This window comes from Gadus morhua, chromosome 4 (assembly GCF_902167405.1).
Source record: "Gadus morhua chromosome 4, gadMor3.0, whole genome shotgun sequence".
Lineage (NCBI taxonomy): Eukaryota > Metazoa > Chordata > Actinopteri > Gadiformes > Gadidae > Gadus > Gadus morhua.
Genome location: NC_044051.1, coordinates 32356641 through 32384140, shown reverse-complemented (window position 1 = coordinate 32384140; position 27500 = coordinate 32356641). Strand labels below are relative to the sequence as shown.

The 27500-nt window shown below is 44.0% G+C and overlaps 1 protein-coding gene across 5 annotated transcripts in view; it reads left to right on the top strand.

Moving 5' to 3' along the window:
- The window catches only part of LOC115543107 (sodium-driven chloride bicarbonate exchanger), a 54915-nt gene that overhangs the window by 27178 nt on the left and 237 nt on the right, over positions 1-27500 (top strand). For 3 of the 5 annotated variants that reach the window (XM_030355658.1, XM_030355657.1, XM_030355659.1), the window contains 17 exons: positions 1164-1251; positions 2023-2169; positions 2629-2729; positions 6687-6861; positions 7489-7622; positions 8693-8938; positions 10571-10676; positions 11891-12052; positions 14312-14425; positions 14803-14964; positions 15693-15944; positions 16523-16591; positions 16875-17048; positions 22707-22829; positions 23835-23899; positions 24258-24380; positions 26067-27500. The exon at positions 26067-27500 is cut by the window's right edge and continues 237 nt beyond it. In XM_030355658.1, coding sequence (XP_030211518.1) covers positions 1164-1251; positions 2023-2169; positions 2629-2729; positions 6687-6861; positions 7489-7622; positions 8693-8938; positions 10571-10676; positions 11891-12052; positions 14312-14425; positions 14803-14964; positions 15693-15944; positions 16523-16591; positions 16875-17048; positions 22707-22829; positions 23835-23899; positions 24258-24380; positions 26067-26142 — 2317 coding nt within the window. In that variant the 3' untranslated portion in view covers positions 26143-27500. Of the gene's footprint in view, positions 1-1163; positions 1252-2022; positions 2170-2628; positions 2730-6686; positions 6862-7488; positions 7623-8692; positions 8939-10570; positions 10677-11890; positions 12053-14311; positions 14426-14802; positions 14965-15692; positions 15945-16522; positions 16592-16874; positions 17049-22706; positions 22830-23834; positions 23900-24257; positions 24381-24830; positions 24863-24991; positions 25030-26066 lie in introns of all 5 variants that reach the window. The other 2 variants (XM_030355660.1, XM_030355661.1) reach the window with 2 other exon arrangements.

The window sequence follows — 27500 nt, the reverse complement described above, 5'->3', positions numbered from 1 at the left end:
CTCTCTCTCTCTCTCTCTCTCTCTCTCTCTATCTGAATGTCACTCTGTCTCTGTCTCTCTCTCTCTCTCTCTCTCTCTCTCTCTCTCTCTCTCTCTCTCTCTCTCTCTCTCTCTCTCTCTCTCTCTCTCTCTCTCTCTCTCTCTCTCTCTCTATCTGAATGTCACTCTGTCTCTGTCTGTCTCTCTCTCTGAATGTCTCTCACTCTCTTTCTTTATCTCTATCCGTCAGGGTCACTTGCTTTGTTTATCTATCTCTATGGCCCACTCTTCTCCCCATTTTTCCACATCTCTCTCTATTATTTGTGTTATATTGCTTTCTCTCCCTCTCTTCGTCCTGTATAGTCCTGCTTTGTCTCCTTCCATTTTCCTCCATCTCTTTTTGCCTCCTATTTTTCCATTCACACCTCTCACTCTCTCTCTTTCTGAATGTCTCTCTCTCTGTTCCATTTTTAATGGTATTAAAAACATTAGCAGCTTGAGTAAACACACTTGACTCTCTCTGTCTGTCTGTCTGTCTCTGTCTTTTCTCATACTCTCGCTCTCTTTCTGTCTGTCTCTCTCTCTTACTGTATGTCTCTCTCTCTCTCTCTCTCTCTCTCTCTCTCTCTCTCTCTCTCTCTCTCTCTCTCTCTCTCTCTCTCTCTCTCTCTCTCTCTCTCTCTCTCATCCCCTCGCTCTCTCCTTCTCACACCCTGTCTCACATTCTCTCTCTGTCTCTCTATCAAGTGTTGGGTGTGTGAGTGTGTCTCTCTGAGAGATTATAGCTCTGATGCATGCCTCCATTCTCAAGTCTACGTGACATTCTGTCTCTCAGTCTCTCTATCTCTCATGGTTTCTCTCTCACCCTTGAAGAAGCTTTCAAAAGGCTGGCATAAGGTCTTCATAAATAAACAAAATATAGAAATATATAAAATATAAATAATCCAAAGTTTATGTGGTATACACCCACAAAGTAGTAGTCACTCAATGTCTCTCTATTGCTTGGCAATAGGCATTCACACCCTCTCTCTCTCTCTCTCTCTCTCTCTCTCTCTCTCTCTCTCTCTCTCTCTCTCTCTCTCTCTCTCTCTCTCTCTCTATTGTTTTTTGGGGGGTAGCATAATATTCCATAATATGTAAAAACAGTTCTTTGACCCTTGCCCCTGACCCCTGACTCTCCTCAGGTTCCTGTTCATCCTGCTCGGCCCCCTGGGTAAAGGGCCGCAGTACCACGAGATCGGACGCTCCATCGCCACCCTGATGACAGATGAGGTGAGGATGATTCTGTGCCTTTCAGAGTAAAAGCACACCCAACCTTGAACCTGATACCGCGTGGTGTTTGGATTTCAAAATCCAAATGGCTGGAGAAGCACTTTTGCTCTTGTCTGGTACCCAAGGTTCACAGCAGGTCACAATACATCGCTGCTGAACCATATTAACAATTATAATACAGTTGTAATGATGCTTTCTTGTTCCTAGTTTTAACTTTGTCAGTGTTTTGTTTTTCTAGGTGAAGCTCTTTTATATATATATATATATATATATATATATATATATATATAGGCTGCAGCAAAATGGGTTTTAACATAATTCTAAATTGAGTTCCTACAATATTAACAACGCATTTGTCAAGCAAAAAATACAAAGCTGCAACAAAAGCTCACACTTGTTTTTGTCTGATGGGGGAGACTTTTATTTTGAAAGGTCACCTCTTGGCAAAAAATCACTAATAGCTCTAAGGGGGGACTTTTATCTTTCAAAGGCTCTCTTGGCCAGGTGTCCTATGACTTGGAGTACCAGTGGTTTTACGGCATCTCTTAGTGACATTCAGTGTTAGCTTCAACGAGGGACTTTTATTTTGAAACGTGACCTCCTGGCCGCCTTCAGTTTAAGCTTTAATTGCAGACTTTTAAACATGACCCCTGGGAAGCCTTCAAGGTAAGCATTAACTTGGGACTTTTATTTTGAAACTTGACCTCTTGGCAGCCTTCATTGTTAGCCTTAAAGAGGGACTTTTATTTTGAAACGTGACCTTTTCTCCAGGTGTTCCACGACGTGGCGTACAAGGCCAAGGACCGCACCGACCTGGTGGCTGGAATCGACGAGTTCCTGGACCAGGTGACGGTCCTGCCCCCCGGGGAGTGGGACCCCTCCATCAGGATAGAGCCCCCCAAGAACGTCCCCTCTCAGGTACCCATGGACACACTTCAACTGGGTACCATGGAGGGCTTGTACGAAACAAGGCATCATGGGAGATTGAGTTTGGTGAAACACCGCCATTTTTTGAGTACTCAAACTGGAAAGTCCTGAAGCAACGTAAATGCACTGTAACCTAGGCTACTGAAATGAATGAATGAATGAATGCATGAATTACAGAAATTTTGAATAAATTACGGTAGCAGTGAATATTTTTTATATCAATCAAATCTTTTGTTGTTGTTCTATTTTGTATCAAATGATTGATTTCTTTAGTAAGTAGCCATGTCAAAAGATGGGTTTATTTTACCATACTTACCGGATCGCCATACTAGACTTTTCTTATGAAGGTCACGTTTAATGCCCACTAAATCATACCAATCAACATCAAACCAGCTGTGTGTGACCATGTGTAACTGCCAGGTATGATTGACAGCCGTGTTCCCCACACAGGAAAAGCGGAAGGTCCCGCCCCTTCCCAACGGGCTGACGGACCTGGGGGAGCTTGAGGACCATGAGGGGCATGGAGGGCCTGAGCTCCAGCGCACCGGCAGGTAGGAGGGAGGAGGGGGAGAGAGAGAGACAGAGAGAGAGAGAGAGACAGAGACAGAGACAGAGAGAGTGACAGAGACAGACAGACAGACAGACAGACAGACAGACAGACAGACAGACAGACAGACAGACAGTGTGTGTCTGAGTGTGTGTGTATTTGTGTATGTGTGTGTGTGTGTGTTTGTGTGAGAGAGAGAGATAGAGATAGAGAGAGGGAGTAAGTGTGCTTGTGTTTGAGAGAGCGAAAGATAGCGAGCGAGGGAGAGAGTAAGTGTGTCTGTGCTTGTGTGTGAGAGAAGGTGAGAGAGTGATAGAGAGCGAGTAAGTGTGTCTGCGTGTCTGTGTGTGAGAGAGTGAGGACGAGATAGCAAGAGAGATTAAGTGTGTCTGTGTCTGTGTGTGAGGGAAACGAGAGAGGGGAATCCAGGACAGGGAACAGAGAAACGTGGTGTGAATCAAAGTGAGACCCAGTGCTACCTTGACATCACCAAACGCGTCACAGTCTTGAACCTCTCAGTTAATTTCCCATTCCCAAGGGGCGTGACCGTTGCCGCAGACCAAAATACCCCTGGACGCCATTGGAGAGAGCGACAACCAATCAGAACAATGAAACATGGCGCTCCCATAGGGTGCTCCCATAGGGCTCTCCCATAGGCTCCTCCCATAGGCTCCTCCCATAGGGCTCTCCCATAGGCTCCTCCCATAGGCGCCTCCCATAGGGCTCTCCCATAGGCTCCTCCAATAGGCTCCTACCATAGGGCTCTCCCATAGGGCTCTCCCATAGGGCTCTCCCATCGGACTCTACCTTAGGACTCTCCCATAGGGCTCTTCCATAGGGCTCTTCCATAGGGCTCTCCCATAGGACTGTCCCATAAGGTGCCCCTCAGGTCTACTGGGAGGTGGTCCAAACCCTCTGCCAGAAAAAGCAAAATAAAGATGTTAAGATTCGTCTGGTTCCCAGGCTAACCCTGCGGCCTGATGCATCGTACATTTGTTTCCCTCATACACATCATTTCCACCACAAACGTCCTCTCCCGACCTGCTCTTCACATTCACTTATCTTACAAATGAGTATTCCAGTAAAAAGCACTCACACTTTTCCACTTCCTTCTCTTTCATTCTCGTCTTCAAACCTCTTATCCGGGGACGGGATTGCGGTCGTGTTCTCTGTCATTAATTATTTAAACACCAGATGACGTTGATTTATGAGAGACCCAATACGCCCCGCCCCCCAAATGAACCGCCAGTCAAACGTTCAGCCAAAACAGAGATGACGAAGGTTTATTATCTCACGGGACAAACACATTCAACACATGCCTATTAAAGCAATGTTAACTCACTCATTTAAATAATTGTTATAGCCACAAATCCCATTGGTATATGATTGCTTATGATATATAGCCACTGGGGAGCTACTAGCTGCCATTAGCAGCTATCTCCTAACCCTACTCCACTAGCTGCTCGCTATGAATACAGGTAACAGCTACTAACTACCAGCTGCTCTACAGCAGCGCGCTATGAAGATAGCTGCTGGCTCCTAACCGCTAGCTGCGCAGCAGGTGTCATAACAGCGTAGTAAAAGATGCATGCTGGCTGAACGCTTTATGTCAAGTGAGACTGGCTAGGAGCCAGGGGCTAGTACTACCAACCCCGCCCCCCCCCCCCATCCTCTACAACACCCCCTACCTCTCAACCCCTCTCAGCCGTCCCCTGGGAGGGGGCATCACTGCCTCGGCCTGACACCGTACGGTAGAAAGCACAGGCTGCTGCCGTTGCCATGGCAACTGCCTCTGGCTATCGCTTCTGCGGTCCCTCGCGATGCAGCCCACTGCAGTCTGAGTGGTTTCGCTTTCTCTCTCTCTGTTCCTCTGTCTGACTCTCTCTTTCTCTCTCTGTTTCTCTGTCTGACTCTCTCTCTTTCTCTCTCTCGGACTCTCTCTGTTTCTCTGTCTGACTCTCTCTCTCTCTCTGTTTCTCTCTCTCTGACTCTCTCTCTTTCTCTCTCTCTCTGTTTCTCTCTCTCTCTCTCTCTCTCTCTCTCTCTCTCTCTCTCTCTCTCTCTCTCTCTCTCTCTGTCAGTCTCTGTCTCCGTCTCTCTAATCCCATCTTTCTCTCTCGCTATCTCTGTGTCTCTCTCTCTCTCTCTCTCTCTCTCTCTCTCTCTCTCTCTCTCTCTCTCTCTCTCTCTCTCTCTCTCTCTCTCTCTCTCTCTCTCTCCTAATATAAATGATGGTATGGAAGGATGGATGAATTTGTACACTCACCCACACACAATCATCCACATGCATAATTTCCCAATTTCCCCTCTGCGATCACGTGTCCACACACATCCCCTCCACACCAAGATGCACTTGCAATGCTGAGATTGCATCAAGTACAGAACAGCCTTGACAGGCAATACACCATTACACCAATACACCAATCTAAACATCTAAGGAGCTAGCCATTACTGTGCTAATGTGTGTTCCACTCTATATGTTTTTAAGCCTTTTTTTGAAAAGCCAACACTTAAAGGCATATTGTACGGGGTCCAGTAGTATGCACTTTTTAATATGTTGTTGAAATTGTTTTTTACATCCTGACAGCAATAAATAACTTATGGGCAATGAAAAAGAAGCGAAAAAAAACCGAATTCTGTATCTGCTATAAACCTGTTAAAATGCTTACCAATCGGAGACACTGTGCCCGGATCTAAAGAACCAATCACAAGCCTGCGCGTTCTCTCCCCTCTGTGTACGAGCCTGAGCCGGCCTGAGCGCGTTCACGGAGGGCAAAGAAAGCGTTGTTGTCATAGTAGTTCATGACAGTGGACTAGACCTAGTGAGCCTACAACGTTTACACAATGGAAGAGAAACAACTGAAGTTACCACTGCCACCGTTACTTGCCCCGGTTCATCCTTTTAAAAAGGCAAGTAAAAGAAAGACAGAAACTGAAAAGGCAGCAACAAAAAAGAAGTTGGAGACTGCTCGAGGAAAAACGAGAATAAATATTGGATTAGCTTTTCAGCGATGGCGACAGCTGAGGGAGTTGAGTGGCCTGAAAAGTGACGCAATGGTTGCCGTTGAAGTAAGCCGTAAGCAGCAGCCGCGCTCGTGCACGGCTCTGTGTCGAGGGGTGGGGGCAGGGAGTCCTGAAGGGTGGGGGAGGAGTTAAACGGAACTCCGAAGAGAAGCTAATTTCAAATCATGCTAGCTCTCTCACATCGGCCTGCAAGGATTGGATGATTAAAGTCTTCACAAGTATTGTTACCAAAATGTTTAGGGGAGGAGCTGTTTTGGGGTCAGTACAGTTAGGTTAATGTGTCTAGAGATAGGGTTAGGTGGTTCTTTGCATGCATGCCTTGAACCAGTCCTTTTACATTATTGACTTTTTTCACAAAAATGCTTATCCATACGGCTTCATTCCATTAAATATGTTTTTTTTCGTTGAATTGTCCTTCAGAGTCAGGGTAATGGTCACCGTAGGTCATGATCATGCTTTGGCTATAGGAAGTTATGTTTCGTTTTGGGCTCACGAAGTGTTGTTGAACATTTCCATGTTATTTTAGATTTAAATGTATAAAGTTGATCAACAGGGAAAATTATCTGTCAGGACTTTTTTTTTTACAGATAATTTTGAAACAGGGGTCCAACTCCCCTTTAAGAAAATCCCAGGGAGGTTTAAGAAGCACAGAAAACACCTTTTTCATTGAACTTTAAGGGATTTGCCGAAACATTTATCCAAAGCAACTTACAACCATTTATTCACACACCGACGGCGGAGTCAACCACGCAGGGCGACAGCCAGCTCATCGAACCATTTAGCGTGAGGCGTCTTTGCTCTGGGACACCTCGACACTCCGGGGTGTGTCTAGCAACCACTCCGGGGATCGAACTAGCAACCTTCTGGTTACCAGTCAACCCACTCTACCTCCTGAGCTACTATTGCTCCTATCACCAACCCCCGGTGTCTTTGTCAGGTTCATGGGCGGCTTCCTCAACGACATCAAGCGCAAGGCGCCGCACTACCTGTCGGACTACACGGACGCCCTGAGCCTCCAGTGCCTGGCCTCCTTCCTCTTCCTCTACTGCGCCTGCATGTCGCCCGTCATCACCTTCGGCGGGCTGCTGGGTGAGGCCACCGAGGGCCGCGTGGTGAGTGACACCTCAACGCACTTGCTGTTTCGATTCTACGCACAGGGTTTGGAACCAAAATGGCCACCGGGTGAATGCTGGGTCGAGGGGTTTTGGCGGGAATAATAATGAAGACTTAAAAAAAATAGAATTTGATGGTAGACACTAAAAAATAAATAATAATAATTAATGTTTGGAAGTGGAAACATAATTGCACCCTGCAATTTCGCAGACTGTTATCGACAATATAATATGTTAATAATAACTCAAGAGGGAGCACTAATTCAGAACCAAATTGGTAGAAAATGGAAGACGAAAATATGTGTTTTTCAAATCATAATTATTTTAAAATGTTGTAGGTGTAGTGTGGCAGAGGAAATTTACCGTGAAATCTAGTCGTTTGGCGCTCCTGTAACATTTGTTATTTCTCATCAGTGTAGACCTATTTTATACCGTCTGTGGTGTAAGCACAACAGGATTATCTTTTACACACTCACACATGACGAAGACAGCTTTTAGATTAAGTCTTTATTTACTGATTTATTGATGTTTTATTTATCTGGCTTTTTTAGTTTATTTGTTTGTTTACTTCCTTAGAAGTAAGCATGTTCCTTATCTTCTCTCTCTCCTTTCCTTTTCTCCTTTTAGAGTGCCATAGAGTCTCTGTTTGGGGCGTCTATGACAGGAATAGCCTATTCTCTGTTCGCGGGCCAGCCGCTCACCATCCTGGGCAGCACCGGGCCCGTGCTGGTCTTTGAGAAGATCCTATTCAAGTTCTGCAAGTATGTCCTCCTCCACCTCCTAATCTTTATTTGCATTTCAAAATAATAGCACGTATTCGCCTATCACAAGCTAAGAGGGGCTACTATTCTTTTAATAACCTGAGACTAGGTTGGTTCGTTCAAAATAAAAGCACCTCCTTGTTACTCACCGGAATGGCTTATTGTATTGTTATTAGGTGTTATTCGATCAAGGGAACATGCTTAGGCGAAACGCAGGCTTCGCCGACAGCAATGCTTCAGCCAGTTTTTATCTAGTTTGAACTTCTGTTCCAGGCTGTACATCTTATTTGTTTTGGCCACTGTGTGTTGTGACTCACTATCCCGGGTTGCCAGATATGAAACATAGTGGCACACAAACACAGCGTGCAGCAGCCATGAAAGGGAGCAGACGAACTGGATCAACTGAGATTTTACATAATTGTACTTGACCTAAAAAGCTAAAAATGACCAGAGCCCTGTTAAAACGGGTTAATCTTGGAGTTGCCTTTGGAAGATGGAGACAGCTTAAAGCCCTGAAAAATTTCAAGATGGATACTGCATGAACTGGAATATAAGATGCAAATACACGTAGCGCTTGCCTCATCGTGTGCTCATGAGCAGTCAGAGTCCTCAGCTTGGCATGAGCTTTGAGTCTGGGGAGAAGCGGCCGGAGACAACTCTCTCCAATATTGTGATTTGAATGCAGCCCCCATTTCAAACGCTCGTTGACAATGTTACATATCGTACCTTTTAAAATATTAGCCTTTTTCATATTTTTAAGAGAAATCTATTATCTAAACATCGTGGTTTTGTTTTCATCTGTGTGCATGCATGTGTGTGTGTGTGTGTGTGTGTGTGTGTGTGTGTGTGTGTGTGTGTGTGTGTGTGTGCGTGTATGTGCTTGTGTGTGTGTATGCTTGCGTGTGTGTGTGTGTGCTTGTGTCTGTGTGTGTGTGTTTGTGTGTGTATATGCTTGCGTGTGCGTGTTTGTGCTTGTGTGTGTGTGTTTGTGTGTGTCTGCTTGTGTGTGTGTGTGTGTGTGTGTGTGTGTGTGTGTGTGTGTGTGCCTGTGTGCGTGTGTGTCCTACCAGGGAGTACGGGCTGTCCTACCTGTCCCTGCGGGCCTGCATCGGGCTGTGGACGTCCTTCCTGTGTCTGCTGCTGGTGGCCACCGACGCCAGCTCCCTGGTGTGCTACATCACGCGCTTCACCGAGGAGGCCTTCGCCTCGCTCATCTGCATCATCTTCATCTACGAGGCCCTGGAGAAGCTGCTGCACCTGGGCCACCACTACCCCATCAACAAGAACAACAACCTGCAGATGCTCACGCAGTACTCGTGAGTACCGCGAATCTAATGCACCTCTAACTGGGTATTCACCGCTCACAAAGGGCTCGTAAGCGGTGCCACTTCCCTCCTCCCACAAATGACTTGCAAGTAAGACGAATCAAACGTACCTCTCCCTCGTGACTATATCTGACACAATTTTAACTTGGTCCTCGTAAGCCCCGCCTAAACTCCTCCCACGCTGTACTTGTGGATAAGAATCAAACAGACCTCTCACTGGGCAGCGCCGCTTAACTCCTCACACAGATGGAAATGCAAGTACAATGAATAAAACACACCTCCCACTAGTGAGTCACTATATCTAACGCAGCTCTCACTGAGGGCTCGTAAGCACTGCTGCTTATCTCCTCCCATACAGGACTCGCAAGTACAACGAATCTAGCGCACCTCCAACCAAGGGCTAGTGAGTGACTATATCGAACGCACTTTTAACTCGGTACTCGTAAGCACCGCCGCTTAACTCCTCCCACACAGGGCTTGCAAATACAATGAATCAAACACACCTCTCCCACCAAGGACCAGTGAGTGACGATATCTAGCGCATCTCCCACGCGGTATGCCTATGCGCCGCCGCTTAACTCCTCCAACACAGGACTTGTAAGTACTACTAATCAAACGCACCTCCCAGCCAGGATTAGTGAGTGACTATATCGAACACACGTCCCACTTTGTATTTGCACATGAGGCATTTGAACCCCTCCCGCGAGTACTGGCGGGAGACCACTTATAATTAGCCTTAAAACAGCCCTCCCATGGAGGACTTGTAAGGACCATTACAGTAACAAACCGCCCACGCAGTACCTTTACCCTTTGTACAGGCCTATTGGCCTACGATGGGTTGTTGTTGTGATGTCACCAATTGTGCGCATCCTCAAGTCTGTAGTCAGTGTTAGAAGTTGAACGATAGAAAAGGTTTTTGCCCTTTACACATGGGTCGATACCTTATAATATTCCTTGCCAAATATTGAAAAATTAAAGGGTGAAAAATGGACTCTGAAAATGTGATGGTGAACTGAACTGTCTATCCCCTGAGCGGGCGGGGGGCCGTGGGCTTTGGGTCATCCCCTAATGGACGCTGCTCCGTGTGGACTCATAATCCAACGCCAGAGCGTAGCGCCAAAAGTGCTGTATTTAGTTTTTTAAGCCGGTCGTGAGAGCGGGAGAGATTCTGCGCTGTGTCTAATGTGATGGCCACACCGTGGTGTGATTAAAACCTGGGCGGGCCGCACTTTTTTTTTGTTATTGTATCATTTTGAGTTTGGTGTATTTCCCATGGGTAGATGTTGTTCTATTTTTACTACAGATGAGAAAGATGGCGACGTGTTTAAAGTACAAATAATGCACACACAATACAGCCACACACACACGCACAACACACGTATACGCACACACCCACACAAACACAGGCACACACAAACACACACACACACACAGACACACAACACAAGTGCACGCACAACACAAGTGCACGCACACACAAACATGAACACAAACACACACGCACACACACACACACACACACACACACACACACACACACACACACACACACACACACACACACACACACACACACACACACACAGCTGGGGACATGACTCATTTGAGTGTGTGGCCCCCTAGGTGTGCATGTGTGGAGCCCAGGGACCCCAGCAACGCCACCCTCCTGTCCTGGGAGGACAGGAACATCACAGCCTCCCAGGTCAACTGGACCATGCTGGAGGTCGACGTAAGGACTCTGCACCGTTCCCTGTTTCTCCTTATAAGGCTCTGGCCGACCGCACGGCGTGTACGGTGTGTTGTGTATCGTAATGACGATGGCGTCATCAAAAAGCCTCTTTAAAGCCTTTGATGAATGAGGCAATGTATTGTCAACGTAACTTCTGGGGTGTAGTTGGGTGTCACGTTCTGTTCTATACGTTACTAGAAAGGGATGATCAGGTGATTACAGTGTTTAAAAGAGTAGGCCCCACCCAAACATATAGTACGTACGTACTCTGAGAGGGCCTGTTTGACAGAGTTACTTCCTTAAAGAGTTATTAGGGATTACACACATATATTTAAGCAATAGATCACGCCAGGCTGTGGTATGTGCTCATTATACCACTGTTAAGGGGCGTTGTCCGGCCCCGACGCGCAGCGGAGGGCCGACGACCCCCTTCACAGTGGTATAATGAGCACATGCCACTGACTGAAGTGATCTATTGCTTTTATACAACGGTTACTGTTATGGCGAAACGAAAGTCATAGACACACTACATTTAAAAAGAAACCAAGAAAGTCAAAGTAGCCGTTTTATTAAAGACTACCAAGAAGTAGTCCCTCCTAGCTGCCGCTATGCATCGACGGTCGCTATGCAACACACTTTAGCGTCCCTCCGAGAGAAGGCTCCGATAGAGCGGTTCGCCGGCAATTTATCCTATGGAGCAGTTCACTCGCCGATTTTAGACTTCAGTGAACTGTGCTATTGCTTTTATACAACTGTTAAAATGATGGCAAAATTACTTCACACACACACACTAGTAAAAATACGGTTGTATTCTTTGACACTTTCCACTTCAAGGCGCGGAGTGATACTTTTACAAAATGATTGGGCGTCATAGCAGTTATGTATACGCTCATTATACAACAGTTAGGAACCAATCAGATCGCTGGATTCTGGCCCCCCGTTGTATAAATATATATATATATATATATATATATATATGTATATATATATATATATATATATATATATATATATATATATATATATATTTATAGACTACCACCCTCAATGTGCTAAACATGGATTATTTCCACTGCTGGTTGCAAAACATCGCAAACAATGGCGGTGAACGTAAATATCAAATCATTGCTACCCCTAAACAATTGTTGTTTTGTTGTTGTTTGCTTTACGTCCATTGACTTCCCCTCACCCCCCACCCCGGCCCTCTTGTGCAGGAGTGCAACCTGTTCCACGGGGACTTTGTGGGGTCCGCGTGCGGCCCCCACGGGCCCTACATCCCCGACGTGCTGTTCTGGTGTGTGGTGCTGTTCTTCTCCACCGTCCTCATGTCCGCCTTCCTCAAGGAGTTCAAGACCAGCCGCTACTTCCCCACCAAGGTGAGGCATGCACATACACACATGCACACACAAACATAAATGTAGACAAGCATGCACACACATGATCACACGAACAATAACACACACACACACACACACACACACACACACACACACACACACACACACACACACACACACACACACACACACACACACACACACACACACACACACACACACACACACAAAGGCATACAAACACACACACACACACACACATGTGCACAGACATACACCTATCCCACACACACACACACACGCAAAGGAATATTCAAACAGACACACACCATACAAAGAGAAACACACCGACAGAGATAAACACACCCAAACATTTACAATCCCACATCAGTTCAAATGTAAAAAAAAATCAACGATCATGTATTATAGATGCGTTGCTGCACTGATCCCCTGACGCATTCATTCCTCTGCAAAAGGCACCTAATTACCCTGGCGCGCCACGCACGTGACGCGCCAGAGTACATCATCTCCAACACACCGTGCAGTAAAGTGAAGTGAAGCCAGCTACTGCTAGCTGGATAGCGGAAAAAGTATCGCTGAACGAAAACTAGTCCTCTGCAAGCACTGCGATAGGATGGTCTCGACGTCACTGGGAAACGTTTGAGGGATAATTAGCCAACACAATAGAACAAACGCACGAAGAGAGAGGCAGAGTCGGACAGACATGGAGAAAGCAACAGCCCTGGAGGAAAACAACCGCCATTTATACAGACGCTCTGACCATATAACGCCCGCCCTCAACGGGCTCTGCTTGGCAGCGTGACCTCATCGCTGTAGTCGTTCCTTATCGCAAAGGTCAGGATGTGAATCTCCGCTCTGCAGCGAAATTGCTTCAAGAAAATGTTGGAATCCTGGACCTAAGGTTCGAGAAAGAGCTTCTGGTTTTATTGGAACTATTTGTTTTGTGAAAAGGGATTTGTTAATTTATTGACAATACATTTTTTTAATGCAGTGGTAAAAGCACTTGAGGCTCAATAAAAACGATTAAGAACCCAATCACCCTTTTAACTCTACTTTATGAATACATTTTGATTATGCAACACATAATAGTTTTGCATATATATATAAAATACACAAACACATATAAATACAAACACACTCACACACACGCACACGCACACGCACACGCACACACACACACACACACACACAAACACACACACACACACACACACACACACACACACACACACACACACACACACACGGTGGCTTTGTGTGTGAGTATACATAAAAACATGGCCACACACCCACTGACACACACACAATAGTGTTGATCTCCTGTAGTGCTGCGGGGAGATTGTGTCGTGTTGCATTGTACTAACTTTCCGCTGGCTAAGTGCACTTTACTTGTGTGGCTGATGTACTCTGTCACCCCATGTACTTTAGTCTGCAAGGACATATATATATACATTTATATTTATATTAGTATCAATTATTTATTGATCCATCTCTTCCCGTGTCGAGGATTGGCTTGTAAATGGGTCAGAGCCGAAAGCTTTGATTAATGACATGAACCGCATGCCAAATCAACTGAGAGGTTTTAAAATTCCCTTAATGTGCATTGTTAGTAGGCCTAATCATTTCCCCCTGGAACACTGATTGTTTAAGTGTGATTGTGTGGATAAAGTGGGACTTCACATCCCACGCACTGTGCTTTGGGATACTCTCAATCTGCATAATGTATCCAAGCCGTTCCAAAGTCGTGTTTCAAACACTGGCCAGATTGCACACTTATCTCCGTCTCTGTCTCATATCTGTCTTTATATCTGAGCGTCTTTAATTCCAGACGAGCCAAACTGATTAGTTTGGTCAATCACCGAATGAGTTATTTAATCTAATTCAACCGCTCCCCGCCAAATATGGTCTTCTTGTCACTCTTGTTTACACTTGAGGTTATTTTGGAACAAATGGCGCCATCTACTGGTTGTGTTTATGGCGGACAGCAGACGACGCTGCAGTCTGTTTTGTGTCGTGTCTACTCAGTCAGCTTGTACGAGTTATCATTGAGAGGACACGTTTTGTTTGGGATGCGCTGTAAGCTACCGCCCCCTGCTGGCCTGCAAATAACTCACGATCTCTAACTCCTTTGTGTGCATTAATAACATGAGTATTCAGACTTTCAGGTGACATAAAAAACTATTGAAGAAATTCAATAGTCTATTTCAGTTTCCATGATGTATGAAATGTAGGTCACCGCAACTGTTGGCTGAAGCGTTTGGGTTTCTCCTCCGAAAGGTGCGTGCGATCATCAGCGACTTTGCGGTGTTCATCACCATCCTGACCATGGTGCTGGTGGACTACGGCCTGGGCATCCCCTCGCCCAAGCTACAGGTGCCCAGCAAGTTCAAAGTAAGTCCCTCCCTTCTCTTTTATAACCCGCCATTTTCTGCGACCACAGCAATCACTTTTGACTAAAGAAAATGTGTAAATGATTGAGCGAATATCTGATTAAGTATTTTTTTTATCCCAACAATTCACTGACAAAAGTTACTGATGAAAGATTTTATTCACTTTGTTGAACCAATTTTTTTTCTTTTTTAATAAATGCTTTACATAAACGCATCAATAAAAACATTTATTTAAAAAGAAAGAAAGAAATATTACTTAACCCACAACCCACAAACCCAGACCACAGTGTGGTCCTATCAGGATAGTAAATCCTAGACCCGTTGGGACACCACTGGCTGACCAACCCCCAAAACGTGTCTCCCCCCCCCCCCCCCCAGCCCACCAGGGACGACCGGGGCTGGCTCATCAACCCGGTAGGGCCGAACCCCTGGTGGACCACCATCATCACGGTCATCCCCGCGCTGCTCTGCACCATCCTCATCTTCATGGACCAGCAGATCACCGCCGTCATCATCAACCGCAAGGAGCACAAGCTCAAGGTAGGAGGACTCACCTCCTAGATGTTACCGTGCATAATGAGAGCAGTCAACCTCCGTCGCATGTAGCCCAGTGGGGAGGTAAAGATGATGGGAGATATGTGGACGTGTGGTTGTTACTCAATGAGCAGACTTTTTCTTATCGTTCAGGTCTGGGCTAGGCGTAACCTGGGGCCCCTCCCCCCGAGTTCTGTCCCGTGCAGAAAGGCTGCGTCTAAAACCTGGTTCCCCCCGACCTCCCTGTGTCTTGACCCACACATTAAGGCCGTGTCTATAAACTGGTTCCCCCTGTGAGGCTGTGTCTATAACCTGCCCCCCCCACCCCCAAATACATAAAGGCTATGTCTATAACCTGGTTTCCCCTGTGTCATCAGCCTGTGTCTATAACCTGGTTTCCCCGGTATCATCAGCCTATATCTATAACCTGGTTTCCCCGGTGTCATAAGGCTGTGTCTATAACCTGGTTCCACTGTTTAGAAAGGCTGTGTCTATAACCTGGTTCTCCCCGTTTCATAATGCTGAGTGTATAACCTGTTTCGCCTTGTGTCATAAGGCTGTGTCTATAACCTGGTCCCCCCTGTGTCATAAGGCTGTGTCTATAACCTGTATCGCCTTGTGTCATAAGGCTGTGTCTCTCACCTGGTTTCCCCTGTTTCATAAGGCTGTGTCTATCACCTGGTTACCCTATGTCATAATGTTCCCCCCTCCCTCCCTGTGTTCCCTTCCCACAGAAAGGCTGTGGCTACCACCTGGACCTGTTTGTGGTGGGCGTCATGCTGGGTGTGTGCTCAATCATGGGCCTGCCGTGGTTCGTGGCGGCCACGGTGCTCTCCATCTCCCACGTCAACAGCCTGAAGCTGGAGTCCGAGTGCTCCGCGCCCGGCGAGCAGCCCAAGTTTCTGGGCATCCGCGAGCAGCGCTTCACCGGGCTCATGATCTTTGTGCTCATGGGCTGCTCCGTGTTCATGACCTCCGTGCTCAAGGTGGGCCCAGAAGAGGGAGGGGGGGGGGGGGGGGTCAAGGGGCGGCAGAAACGTGTTCGCAGAATCGTGTACATGTCGACGTCATTGTCGGGAAGGCATGTGGCTCAGGAGGTTGAGCAGGTTGGCTGGTAACTGGAAGGTTGCTAGTTCAATCCTCGGCTCCACTTAGCAGAGTGTCCGTGTGTAAACATCTAAAGCGATGTGTATATTCTCAAGTCGAATGAAATATTTGCGGGTTTTGAATATATCTGCCAGTACACACAAGGTGACAAAGAGAGAAACACATATGTTGTGAAGACACACTTCATATTCATGCCCAGTGTCTCACAATAACAAAACACACCCACACACTCGCGAAAATGCTGTTGTTGCGAGATCCTTTTTAACTCAATTTCAGCCAATCAAAAAATTAATTATGTAATTAGCCTACTATATAATTAATTATACATTATATTTCATTTTTACAACTTGGCTAAATGGAAACACTACTAAACAAGATGCTGTTTAACGTGTATCTCATTGGTTCATTGGCTGATTGGTTAATTAGTTTGCTAATTGAACTCTGTGTGCGTCTCCAGTTCATCCCCATGCCTGTGCTGTATGGAGTGTTCCTGTACATGGGGGCTTCCTCTCTCAGGGGCATACAGGTGAGTTCACACAGCCCTCTCACTGATTATCAAAGGGGAAACTTCCTGTTTCAAAGTAAAAGTCCTTTCCTCAATATTGTGGGTTTGCCAAACTAATTAAAACAAAATCAAGGGGTTTGTGGCATATTTTCGGTAAAGTTAAAGTTGGAATAACTCAAGTAGAATAAAATAGTTATTCTAAATTATATTTTAAACTACAGAAAAATGCTAACGTCTAGGAAAACTTAAAATTCAAATGTTACATGAAAATAATACTCTCTCTCCGTCTCTCTCGCTCTCGTAGTTCTTCGACCGCCTCAAGCTGTTCAGCATGCCCGCTAAGCATCAGCCCGACTTCATCTACCTCCGCCACGTGCCCTTGAGGAAGGTGCACCTCTTCACCATCATCCAGCTCACCTGTCTCGCCCTGCTGTGGATCATCAAGACCTCCCGGGCCGCCATTGTCTTCCCCATGATGGTACAAGCCACACAGACATACTTCAAAATGAGAGTCCCCAGGAGTCACAAAACTGTTTGAGCTACTTAAAGACGACGACCATGAAATAACAAGATCCTGGCTTCTGGGGTCCGCCTTACGTAATGTGACAGAATCATTCATTCATTCATTACTGGGGACGTATTACGAAAACAACACATTTCCTGGGATTTGGGGTGTTGTTTTTGGGTCTTTGATGCTCCCACACGCATACAAACTTTGAAAAAGTCCATACATTATTTTTTGAGTGAGATATGCGTTTCTGAAAGTAACCCGCCTACAGTTACCAAACGAGCGAGTCAGTTTCGGCGCCCCCTCCTACGTAGGAAGTAGCCTGGCTAAGTACTAAGTACTTCCGCTCAATTTGAATTTCCCTTCTGAAATGAAGTGAAGTACGAGAGTCTGGTAGAACCAGGCTACGTAGGAAGCGGGAACAGTTGAATATTACCTCCCACTTCCCCACTCCACTCCAATAAGAGACTAGCTAAGATTTTGTGGACCAGCGGACGAGCAGCTCTGGCGGGGGGAACTCGGCGTCAGCTCAGCTCCGGGAGTACAATCCCTTTCTCTGCCAGACTGCTGCCGAATTCCCCCCGCCGGAGCTGGCAACGAAGCTTCGGCGGGAGTCCGTAGGAGGAGACATGGAGGAGAATGGGATTGCACTCCCGGAGCTGAGCTCCCGGACTTCCGCCGAGCTAATCCCGCAGTCCGGCAGCTCCGGCGATGTACTCCGGGAGCTGAACTGCCGCCGAAGCCATCGGCTGCTCCGGCGGGTGTACTCGGGGAGCTGAACTGCCGTCGAAGCCACCCGGCTGCTCCGGCGGGTGTACTCCAGGAGCTGAACTGCCGCCAAAGCTGGCAGGTCCGGCGGGGGGAGCTTGGTGGTAGTCCGGCAGCTCAGCTCCCGGAGTACAATCCCTTTCTCCTCCATGTCGCGGTCCAAAGTTCCTTTCCCCCAATTCTTCTCAACCATGGCCGAGATATCCCCCACAACGAGTTTTTACTTGTTGTGGAAGTACCAGAGACCTGCAGTCTTTATGATTCATAATATCATCCGAGGCGCACATAGCTTTTGGCCGTGATATTGGATATAATCAGTGGCGATTCTAGAAAATGTTACATGGGGTGGCAGAAGGGTGGCAAGTTAAATTTAAGGATGGCAAATCACACACACCAAGTCAAGTCTTTTTATTGTTGGAAACACACATGCCTGGTGTCTATATGTATTTATTTATTTATACCAATCGCTAATGAAAACAGTTAACATATTATCCAGCAGCAAAACAATTCCGTTTTATTTAATTTCACAAACAATTAATGTAGCCTATATTAAATTCTAAACAGCAGGTCAGGGAGCTAAAAAAGAACAATACGGCGGTTGCCATGTTCGACAGCAAATCGTCTCACAAACTCATCTAGATCAAGACCCTTAGCACGTGCTGACTCTATACTAAGTGTAGCTAGGCTTGACAACCTATTCTCAGCCATGGTAGAACGTAAGTGGTTCTTGACCAGCTTTAGAGTTGAGAAACTCTGCTCACATGAAGCACTGCTAACGGGTAAAACTACAGCTATTTTACATAAACAATGTAGTTCAAAGAAAACAGTCTTAATGGGATCCAAAAAAAGTAATAGTTCCATGAGACTATAGTCGGTCTCTCCTTTTTTGCTGTTCTATCAAACAGTCTCTTAACCTGATGCAGTTCAAGCTTAACATCATCTGAATTTGTCCCATAGGAATTTGCCAACAAAAGAACAGCCTCCTCACTGAGAAAGCTAGGACTTGATGGATTGAAGGCCTGTATTCCTTTCATGATTTCGCAGTTAATTTTGGAAAAACGCCTTTCCATCTCTCCAATCATGCAATCTATTATGGAGTAATAGACTTTAACTCTGAAAGATTCTTTGTAATCTGGTTCTGTGTGCTGTCCTAGAGTGGATGTAACAACACTACTCTGTAGTTTTCTTGCTACCTGTCTTGCTCGAGTACTTGTCGAGTGCTTGTCGAGTACTTCATCCCAGACAGTCTCAAAAGAGGGCTCACTGCGATATTCCCTGAGAGTCTGTTGGAGTGTTTCTGCCAACTCAACAGCTTTTGTTAGGTCTATTTTTGTTGACTGGAGCATGTCTGACAAAAATTTTGATTCACCTAAAATCTTTCTAAACACCACAAGACATCCAATACAATTGAGATCTATCTTATGCAGAATTCCTCTGGCCTCCACAGCTCTATCTGGGTTGTCCTCATGTGAAATGTCTTCAAGGACACACACAATAGCAGGCAACCTATCCATCACATTCCGACAAGCTACATACCTGCACGCCCATCTTGTATCACTAAGTCGCTGAAGCTCCCTTGGTCCTTCACCTTTAAACATCTCTTGCTGCACCTTCAGCCATTTATCATGAGCATACGAGCCTGACATAAATACATACAGACGTTCCAACAAAGAAAAAAACTTTCCTGCCTCAGATACAGATTTCACACTGTCCACTATCACTAGATTTAAACAGTGTGCACTGCAGTGTACATAAAAAGCATGACTGGCTACATCCCTTATTCTAGCCCGTACACCGGAGTGTTTCCCGCTCATAACGGCTGCTCCATCATAGCCTTGCCCGACTAAGTTTTCCTTGTAATTCAAGCCATGCCTCTCTAGACAGTCTATGATTTTTTCTGTTAAACCTGCAGCATCCAGCCTTTCTGCTTCCTGAAACTCTAAAAAGCTCTCGTGCACCATGCCGTTATAAAAGTACCTAAGAACAAAAGACATTTGTTCTTTTTTTTTTACATCTTTGGTTTCATCCACTATGACAGAAAATTGTTCACTTTCTTTGACCTCTTTAATAATCTCATCCCTGCTAAAATGCTTATCATTTCATTTTGAATATGGCTGCTGGTGTATTTGGCATTCTTGGCTTGATCTTCTAATCTTGTCCTAACTGACTGGTCATGTTTGCTTACGAGTTCTAAAATCTCAAGGAAATTGCCCCTGTTTTCTGAGTCAGAAGACTCTCTTTGACCACGCTGGGCGATATTCTGGGTTGCTGTAAGACACAGTATTTCACCTAGTGTTTTGATGTATTTTTGATTGTCAGTTATCTTTTTCCTATTTTCTGCTTCCATCAATACTATCATTGATGTGTTGTTGTCCTTCCTTCTTTTATCTTCTTCCCATGCAAGCATTGCATTGACATGGTGCTCAGATTTAGCATGACGACAAAATCCACTATCCCTAAATGTTGCTTTTTTCCAATTAGAGTAACCATCCACTGACGTAAAAACACTCTTGGGGACATTAGGTAGAGAAAAATGCCTACAAGGATAGCAATATGCTGCATCTTTAGAATGCGAGTACTCAAGCCATTGACGTTCTTGGTACCACTCTACATGGAAACTTCTCCAAGCTCCACCCTGGAGAGTTCTGGGGAATCCCTGCCTGATTGGTTGACTTGGGCTGTCACCTCGATGCTTAGATATATCTGGAACAAGAGAAAACAGGTTAGAACTATTTTACAGTAAAATAAATTGACATGATTCCTCTACAGAAGTCATACTGATTACTTTGCTTAGGTATAATATGGGCAGGGTTAATACAAAAGGTGTTTTGTTTACATAAAAAAAAAAAATGCAACCATATAAATAACTGTTTTATCTAATCTGAGACATACCATGTGGACCTGTTGGACTGGTTGTGTCCTCTGGGGGTCCTGGGCTGTCTTTCTGTGTCTCCACCTCCACACTCTGACTGTCTTTCTGTGTCTCCAGCTCCACACTCTGACTGGCTTTCTGTGACTCCACCACCACACTCTGACTGTCTTTCTGTGTCTCCAGCTCCACACTCTGACTGTCTTTCTGTGTCTCCACCTCCACACTCTGGCTGACTTTCTGTGTCTCCTCCTCCACACTCTGACTGTCTTTCTGTGTCTCCAGCTCCACACTCTGACTGTCTTTCTGTGTCTCCACCTCTTCTGTCTCCCTCTGGTTGACTAACCTTTTCTTGAAAAAAGTCCTGATATCTTGACCATTTCGCTTCATTTTAGGCCCTGAAACTGCAATATTACTAGTGGTTTAGTTTTAAAGAGGATCTGATATCTGAACAGTGCCATCAGTATGATTTACAACTGATTTAGTGCTTACTGGCATTTGGATGGTGAGTTAAATAGGCTATGGTGTAATGGAGCCCATTAGATGTGTGTTAACACTTACATTTTTATTTAATTTTTTTCAAGTCCAAGTCCAAGTCTCTAAAAGAAAAGATAACTGCATTCAGAACCCACAGCACAAAATGTTCATGACATATTTCCCTTCATAATGACAAATACTTTTCTAAATGGCCAATTGAATTTCTAATGTATTAGGTTATTACATACACATGTACATATGTATTATGTATTAGGTTATACATACAAAATCATGTTTACCAAAGCTAAACTAACTAGCTACCAAAAGATAGGGTGGACCAAAGAATGCACACTTTTTACTGTTACTGAGTTTACTGTAGGCTACATGACTGAATACCTTTACAACAGCCAGAAAAAGGCTTTTGGTGAGAAAACGGTTAGTGGTATCTAACATCTGATTTAGGAATAGCTTAACAGTTAGGTTACATACGTAATGAAACACCTTACTGCACTAAAGACGTTAGTAAGACGTTGGTTAGCTAAGCTAACAGTGGTAACTTCAAGGCTAGCTAGCACAAGCAAGCTGTATAGCGAGCTAGCTACTAGTCCTATCGACTTTTGCAAGCTAGCAATTAAATAAACGATTGAAATTACAACGGAACTGTCTATCACATATGACCACCCATCACATTTTCTTGATTCAAGTTTCAGCTGTACTGTACCTTTTTTCATCACTGCAAGCGTACAGTTGGCTTGTCTCCAGTTCTTTGGCTTTCAAACCGTTTCTGTCTTCATTTGAATGAAGCGGCAAATGCGCACGGTGAGAAGAGAGCAAATAGGAGTCATGGACTCAACCATTTTACAGGGGAGGGGGGACATAAAGATTTTAGTTCTTAAACTTAAACAAGTTACCATGGAGATCAACAGCTTCAGTAGCAAAAAATATAATACCATTCAATAAATGTATATTGGAGACACTTCTAACAACCTGGGTGGCAAGTGGGGTGGCAAGCATTTTTTGGGGGGTGGCAGCTGCCACCCCTTGCCACCCCGGTAGTTTCGCCACTGGATATAATATTATATAAATACCCATACATAATATTATTATTATTATATTACATTATATTGTATAGATATAGAGCTCCTGGAGTCCGCAAATGGCAACAATCCCTTCTCCTCCATCCCGTGGTTCAGTCTGACAGCTCATTGGTCAATGGGCAGCAGCTCATTTGCATTAAAGCTACGGACACCATATACAGCGCATTCTGAAGGGACTGAAACAGAGGGGAATAGTGGTAGGCGAAGTCCTTTAAGACTTTAGGCAGGTGTGGCTGGGATCACTCAAAGCAATCAATCGATATTGGAGACGCTACCCAAAGATATTAAAAATCACCTGTTTATTTTTGTCAAGGGTTACCAGTTTTGCTTTGCACAAATTAAAACATGTGTTCTAATTAAAGCATATTATACTACGATCACAATACTAATATCCTGTGTAATTCCCCTCACCTCCAGGTGTTGGCTCTGGTGTTCATCCGGAAGCTGTTGGACTTCATCTTCACCAAGCGCGAGCTGAGCTGGCTGGACGACCTCATGCCCGAGTGGAAGAAGAAGAAGCTTGAGGATGCGGAGGAAGAGGTAGCAGCCCGGGGGTTCGATTCCCTGAGAGCTTAAATCGCCAAGAATATCAACGGTGTAGCCCCGACCTGCTCCTGGAGTAATTCATGAAGTGATGTGTTGCAAAGCTTTTGCCACGCACATTGAATGAGTCACTCAAAAAACATTTTTAGAAAATGTACAATATGATGCTATTGAAATTCACACTTTTTATTACACTATTCAGAATAGTTGAATTAAATGATCACATAGCCTTTAATGTCTATTTAGAGCTACCTCAGACGATCAGGGCTAAACACTCGCTTACGTAATGCAACGTTTCAACAGCAAACAGGATGATGTAGCTGTTAGCTAACAGGACCATAATAGCAATAGTGTAAGAAGCTATTTGGGGATTGTTGTATTTATGTTTGGTAGAGAGAGCCATTTTAGTATTATGTCGATATCTGTTAATATGGAGATATGGAGATATATTGCTTTTATTATTTTTATTATTATTTTATGTATGATATTTATGAATCTATTTATTAATTGTTATTTCTTATTATTTAGCTGTGTAAGTCTGGTTGCCTCTACTGTCTCGTTGTCTTTATGGCAATGACAAATAAAGTACTTTGAACTTTATCATAGATGATACAGTAGATTCTGTTGACGCTGGGCATTCCATCCAACCAACCTGTATTTATCAAGTGTTGACCACCCTGATACGTTGAGAGGGTAGGCATGAGTATTATGCGGTGGAGGAAATGAAGGAAATTAGGGAAATTAAGTAGAAGATAAAAAAGAAGAAGGAAAATAAATGAGAGCTTCACTGGAGGTATTGTATGAGCGGTTTGCAAGGGCGACTTTTAATCAAAGCTGCTTGGATCCTCAACCTGTGACTTCTACCTCAGTCCATAATGACCTCTTAAACTAGCGAGCTTTATAAAGTGAATACTATGCAGTGTCCTTTTCAGTGGGTCCCAATGTAGGCATTCAAGGCAGCTCTGAACTGTGCTTACACCATGATTCATTTGTTCTCTGCAGGAGGAGCACAGCATTATAGTGGAGGAGGAAGGCAACATCCAGTTACCCCTCGAGGGACACTATAAGTGAGTCGTTTGCATTGCTAAACGCTTCGTGCTTTTTCACTGTCATTGCAGAATCCCTGGTGGAAAAGCTCCAGAGAAAGCAGGCTTTTTTTGGTTGTTTTGGAGTTGGAATGCATCTCTATGCCCTGCTTTTTGTGAAAGCCTTTACCTTGCTTTCTTGACATTAAAGTTGGAATGCATTTAAATCTATTTATGTATTATTTGTCATGTATATACTGTAGCTAAATTTAGTTTGTTTTCCTTCTGCCTATCTTTCTTTCTTTCTTTCTTTCTTTCTTTCTTTCTTTCTTTCTTTCTTTCTTTCTTTCTTTCTTTCTTTCTTTCTTTCTTTCTTTCTTTCTTTCTGTGTGCTGTAAAGGAGTGATACTGGCATCGATCCTGCTACAGTAAACATCACTGATGAGATGTCCAAAGGCTCCTTTGGAAATGTGTGGAAGAGCGTGAACCCAGAAACCGCCAAGCAGGAGCCCGGTGCTAAGAGGTTAGCTCCTTTTATTTAGCACTATGTCAATTAGTTTAACCTGGCACTGAGAGATTAGGTAAGTTTATTTAGCCTTAGTATTTTAGCCAGTTTTGAATAGCGCTAAGGCGTTAGCTCCTTTTAACTAGCTGAAAAAGGTTAGCCATTTTTTTGGATTTTACTAGTGATAAAATCGTATCTGGTTTTAACTAGTGCTATGAATTTTGTTCATTTTAATTAAAACCAATGCGTAAACTAGTTGTTGCTTCTGATAAACGAGATTAGCTCCTATTAATAAGCACAAAAATAAGCACAATTTGTTACTTGTGCTAACTTCCTTCAATGGCGGTACGGTTCAAATTTGACTCCTGAAACAAAACCACTTTTTCCAGATCGTCTCGGAAAATAGTGAAAGATTTAAATAGACCCAAACATTAGGATACATAAACGTCCCCCCTCCTTGCCTTGCAGACTTCATGCACCAACAACTTGATTTTCGTCGGGTAAATATAACCTGGTTCGGTTAGAGAACCACAACATACCTAGCTTGTATGTTGTAAGGTAGTTCGTCCTCCCTGTATGCAGTGGATAATTGCCTGCCTGCCTTTCTCATTCCATTCCCAACCCTGTAGCTCCCCCTCTTAACCTTACAGAAGCTGAAATCCCAAAGGTAAGTTGTCAGTTTCAATGGACATTTCCTTGGCATGCCGTCCGTTGAACTAACACTACTTTCGGTTGTGTTTTGTTCTAATTTTGCATGCGCTAAAAAGTGAACTGATCCGGATCTCAGTAATGAGGCTTGCCCGGGGTTTGTAACTGCTCCCCAGGTTGCTAACCGCCTCTGGTGTTAAATATTAGATATTTTTTAAGTAGTAAAAGAAAAACTTTTGAATAATAGTATATCATAAAAAAGTTTAGCTCTTAGTTCAGCTAGTTTGGAAAATACAACTCAATGGCTTTTTCTCCCCAAACAGCATTCCTGCTATCGTCACCACTTTTTCAGTATTTTTGTATTAACCACAACTGAGAGCACAAGAAATAATAACAAAAACTGTATCTCCTACTATGAAGGATCTTTGTTTTGCATGACAAATGACCTGCACTTACAGCGGGCGTATCACTGCACTGTGTGAAGAACGCGGAATGTGTCGTGATCGCTATATGCATGGATGGTTCCAGTGCATCTTCTAGCATCGCTGCCTGCTTTCTTTGCATGATTCCTGCCCGGTTTGATTTAACATTGGATTACACTTGGATGTATTAAGAAGGATGGATAGAGTGTATGCTGTCTGTAGACAACCTAGCTGTATGCTTCCTTGAGCAGGATGCCCTAACCCATGGGTTTTCAAAGTGCGAGAGAGTGAGACGCCCCTCAGAGAACAAATAAAGAGCTGCGCTGTTTATTTTACACACCAAATCTTTGTGTTTTTAAAGATCGTTTTCTTTACACATACTAAACATATTATTTTTTAAATGTTAAACATCTTTGTCAATTTTAAAGATATTTCAAACTATATATATATTATTAATTGTATTAATTTTTTGATGAACTCTGGTGCTCCCTAGGGGCAGCGCACCTCACAGTTTGAAAACCCCTGCCGTAACCATACCTGCTCTCCGGTTATCTTCACTCCACTGTTAAACACTTTGGATTAAAGTGTTTGCTTGATAAATTCAGTTATTGATAACTTATTGGTTTGTTTTCAGCATTCAGAGTGGTGTGGAGAAGAAGCCCAAGCGAAGGAGACACGACAAGAGTTTGGACCGGGAGACGAGTTTGTGATGACTGGGGGCTGCCAATCAGGAAGAAGTGATTTTAAGTAAACAAAGCTGTGCCACACTCTGACCATCTTTGTACTGTGCTGCACTGTGTTTTTTTTGTCACGTAAGTCTGTGTGCAACTTGTGTAAAAAAAACAAAAAAAAAAACGAAAACGAACAAATAATAAAACAGCAACAATATGTTAGTGTCAATGGGCTGCACCTATGGGAACAAATGTTGATTATTTTCTATGTATATCAAAAATGTGGGTGATACCAGCAACACAAGCAGGGTCCAATTCTGACGACATTACATGACCAAAAGGGCCAAGTCAAGTAAACAATTTTTAAAAGATTATTTTACTTTATAGCTCATTTGTATTTTGTATGTTTTTATATTTTTTCAGACGCAACCTCACGTTTAAAAAAAACCTGCCAGGGTAATCCTCCATTTTGTGGAATTCCTGTGTAAAATGTAATTTTACTGCTATTTGATGGTGCACCTCATGATAGAGTTAGGCAAATCGTAATTGCGTATGTAGGGGCCAATATTATCCCACGTCACTGGTATCTAATACAAGTGGCTATATAGAAAAACTAGTAATTTTTTGAAAGCATTAAATATAGATTTTATATATTCTGTATATCTTAATGTTCTTTTGTGACATAGAAAGCTCACTAGTCTATGTCATTTAATTATCTTTAAAAACTGTCTTCATTGTCTTTTTTTTTTTATCAGTGTATAGCACTTACCCTGTTATATATCTCTACGGCCAAGAAAGGACAGATTTATAGAAAAAGAAATCGGGGGGGGGGGCGGGTGAGGGCCAGCGTCAAAAAAGATTAAAAAAAAACTAAACATTATCAAAAACTAGCATGGCGGCTGAGCTACAGGAACTTGTTGTGCTATTAGCTTAGTTAAGCTTATTGCATTCCTGTCAAGTTTGCCCAAACGTATGGGTCACTGTGTTCAGTTACATGATATACTGTATGTTTATATGTATGTATATATATATTTACATTTGTCACCCGCAGGTTTTTGATTTATGATTCCTGTCCATACGCGTCAACCATTGACATGCTTCCACTGTTGCTAGTGCAGAAGCTAATCCTTTAAGTGTGTTACCCGTTGTTCATTCCATCTGTTCAGGGCCAGGCTGCATTCTACTGACCCTCAACAGGACCATTGCTACTTTTGAGAGATGCAATAATAGTCTTCTTTTCTCCAAGAAGGGCAGCATTTAATAAATAGAAAAGACGATGTATAATATATAGTATATTTTATCCTTGTAAAATGTTGCTCATATATTATATACTAACGTTGAACCAGTGTTGAAGGCCAGTTCACTTTTGTGTAGATGTTATTTTCCCATTGTACTGT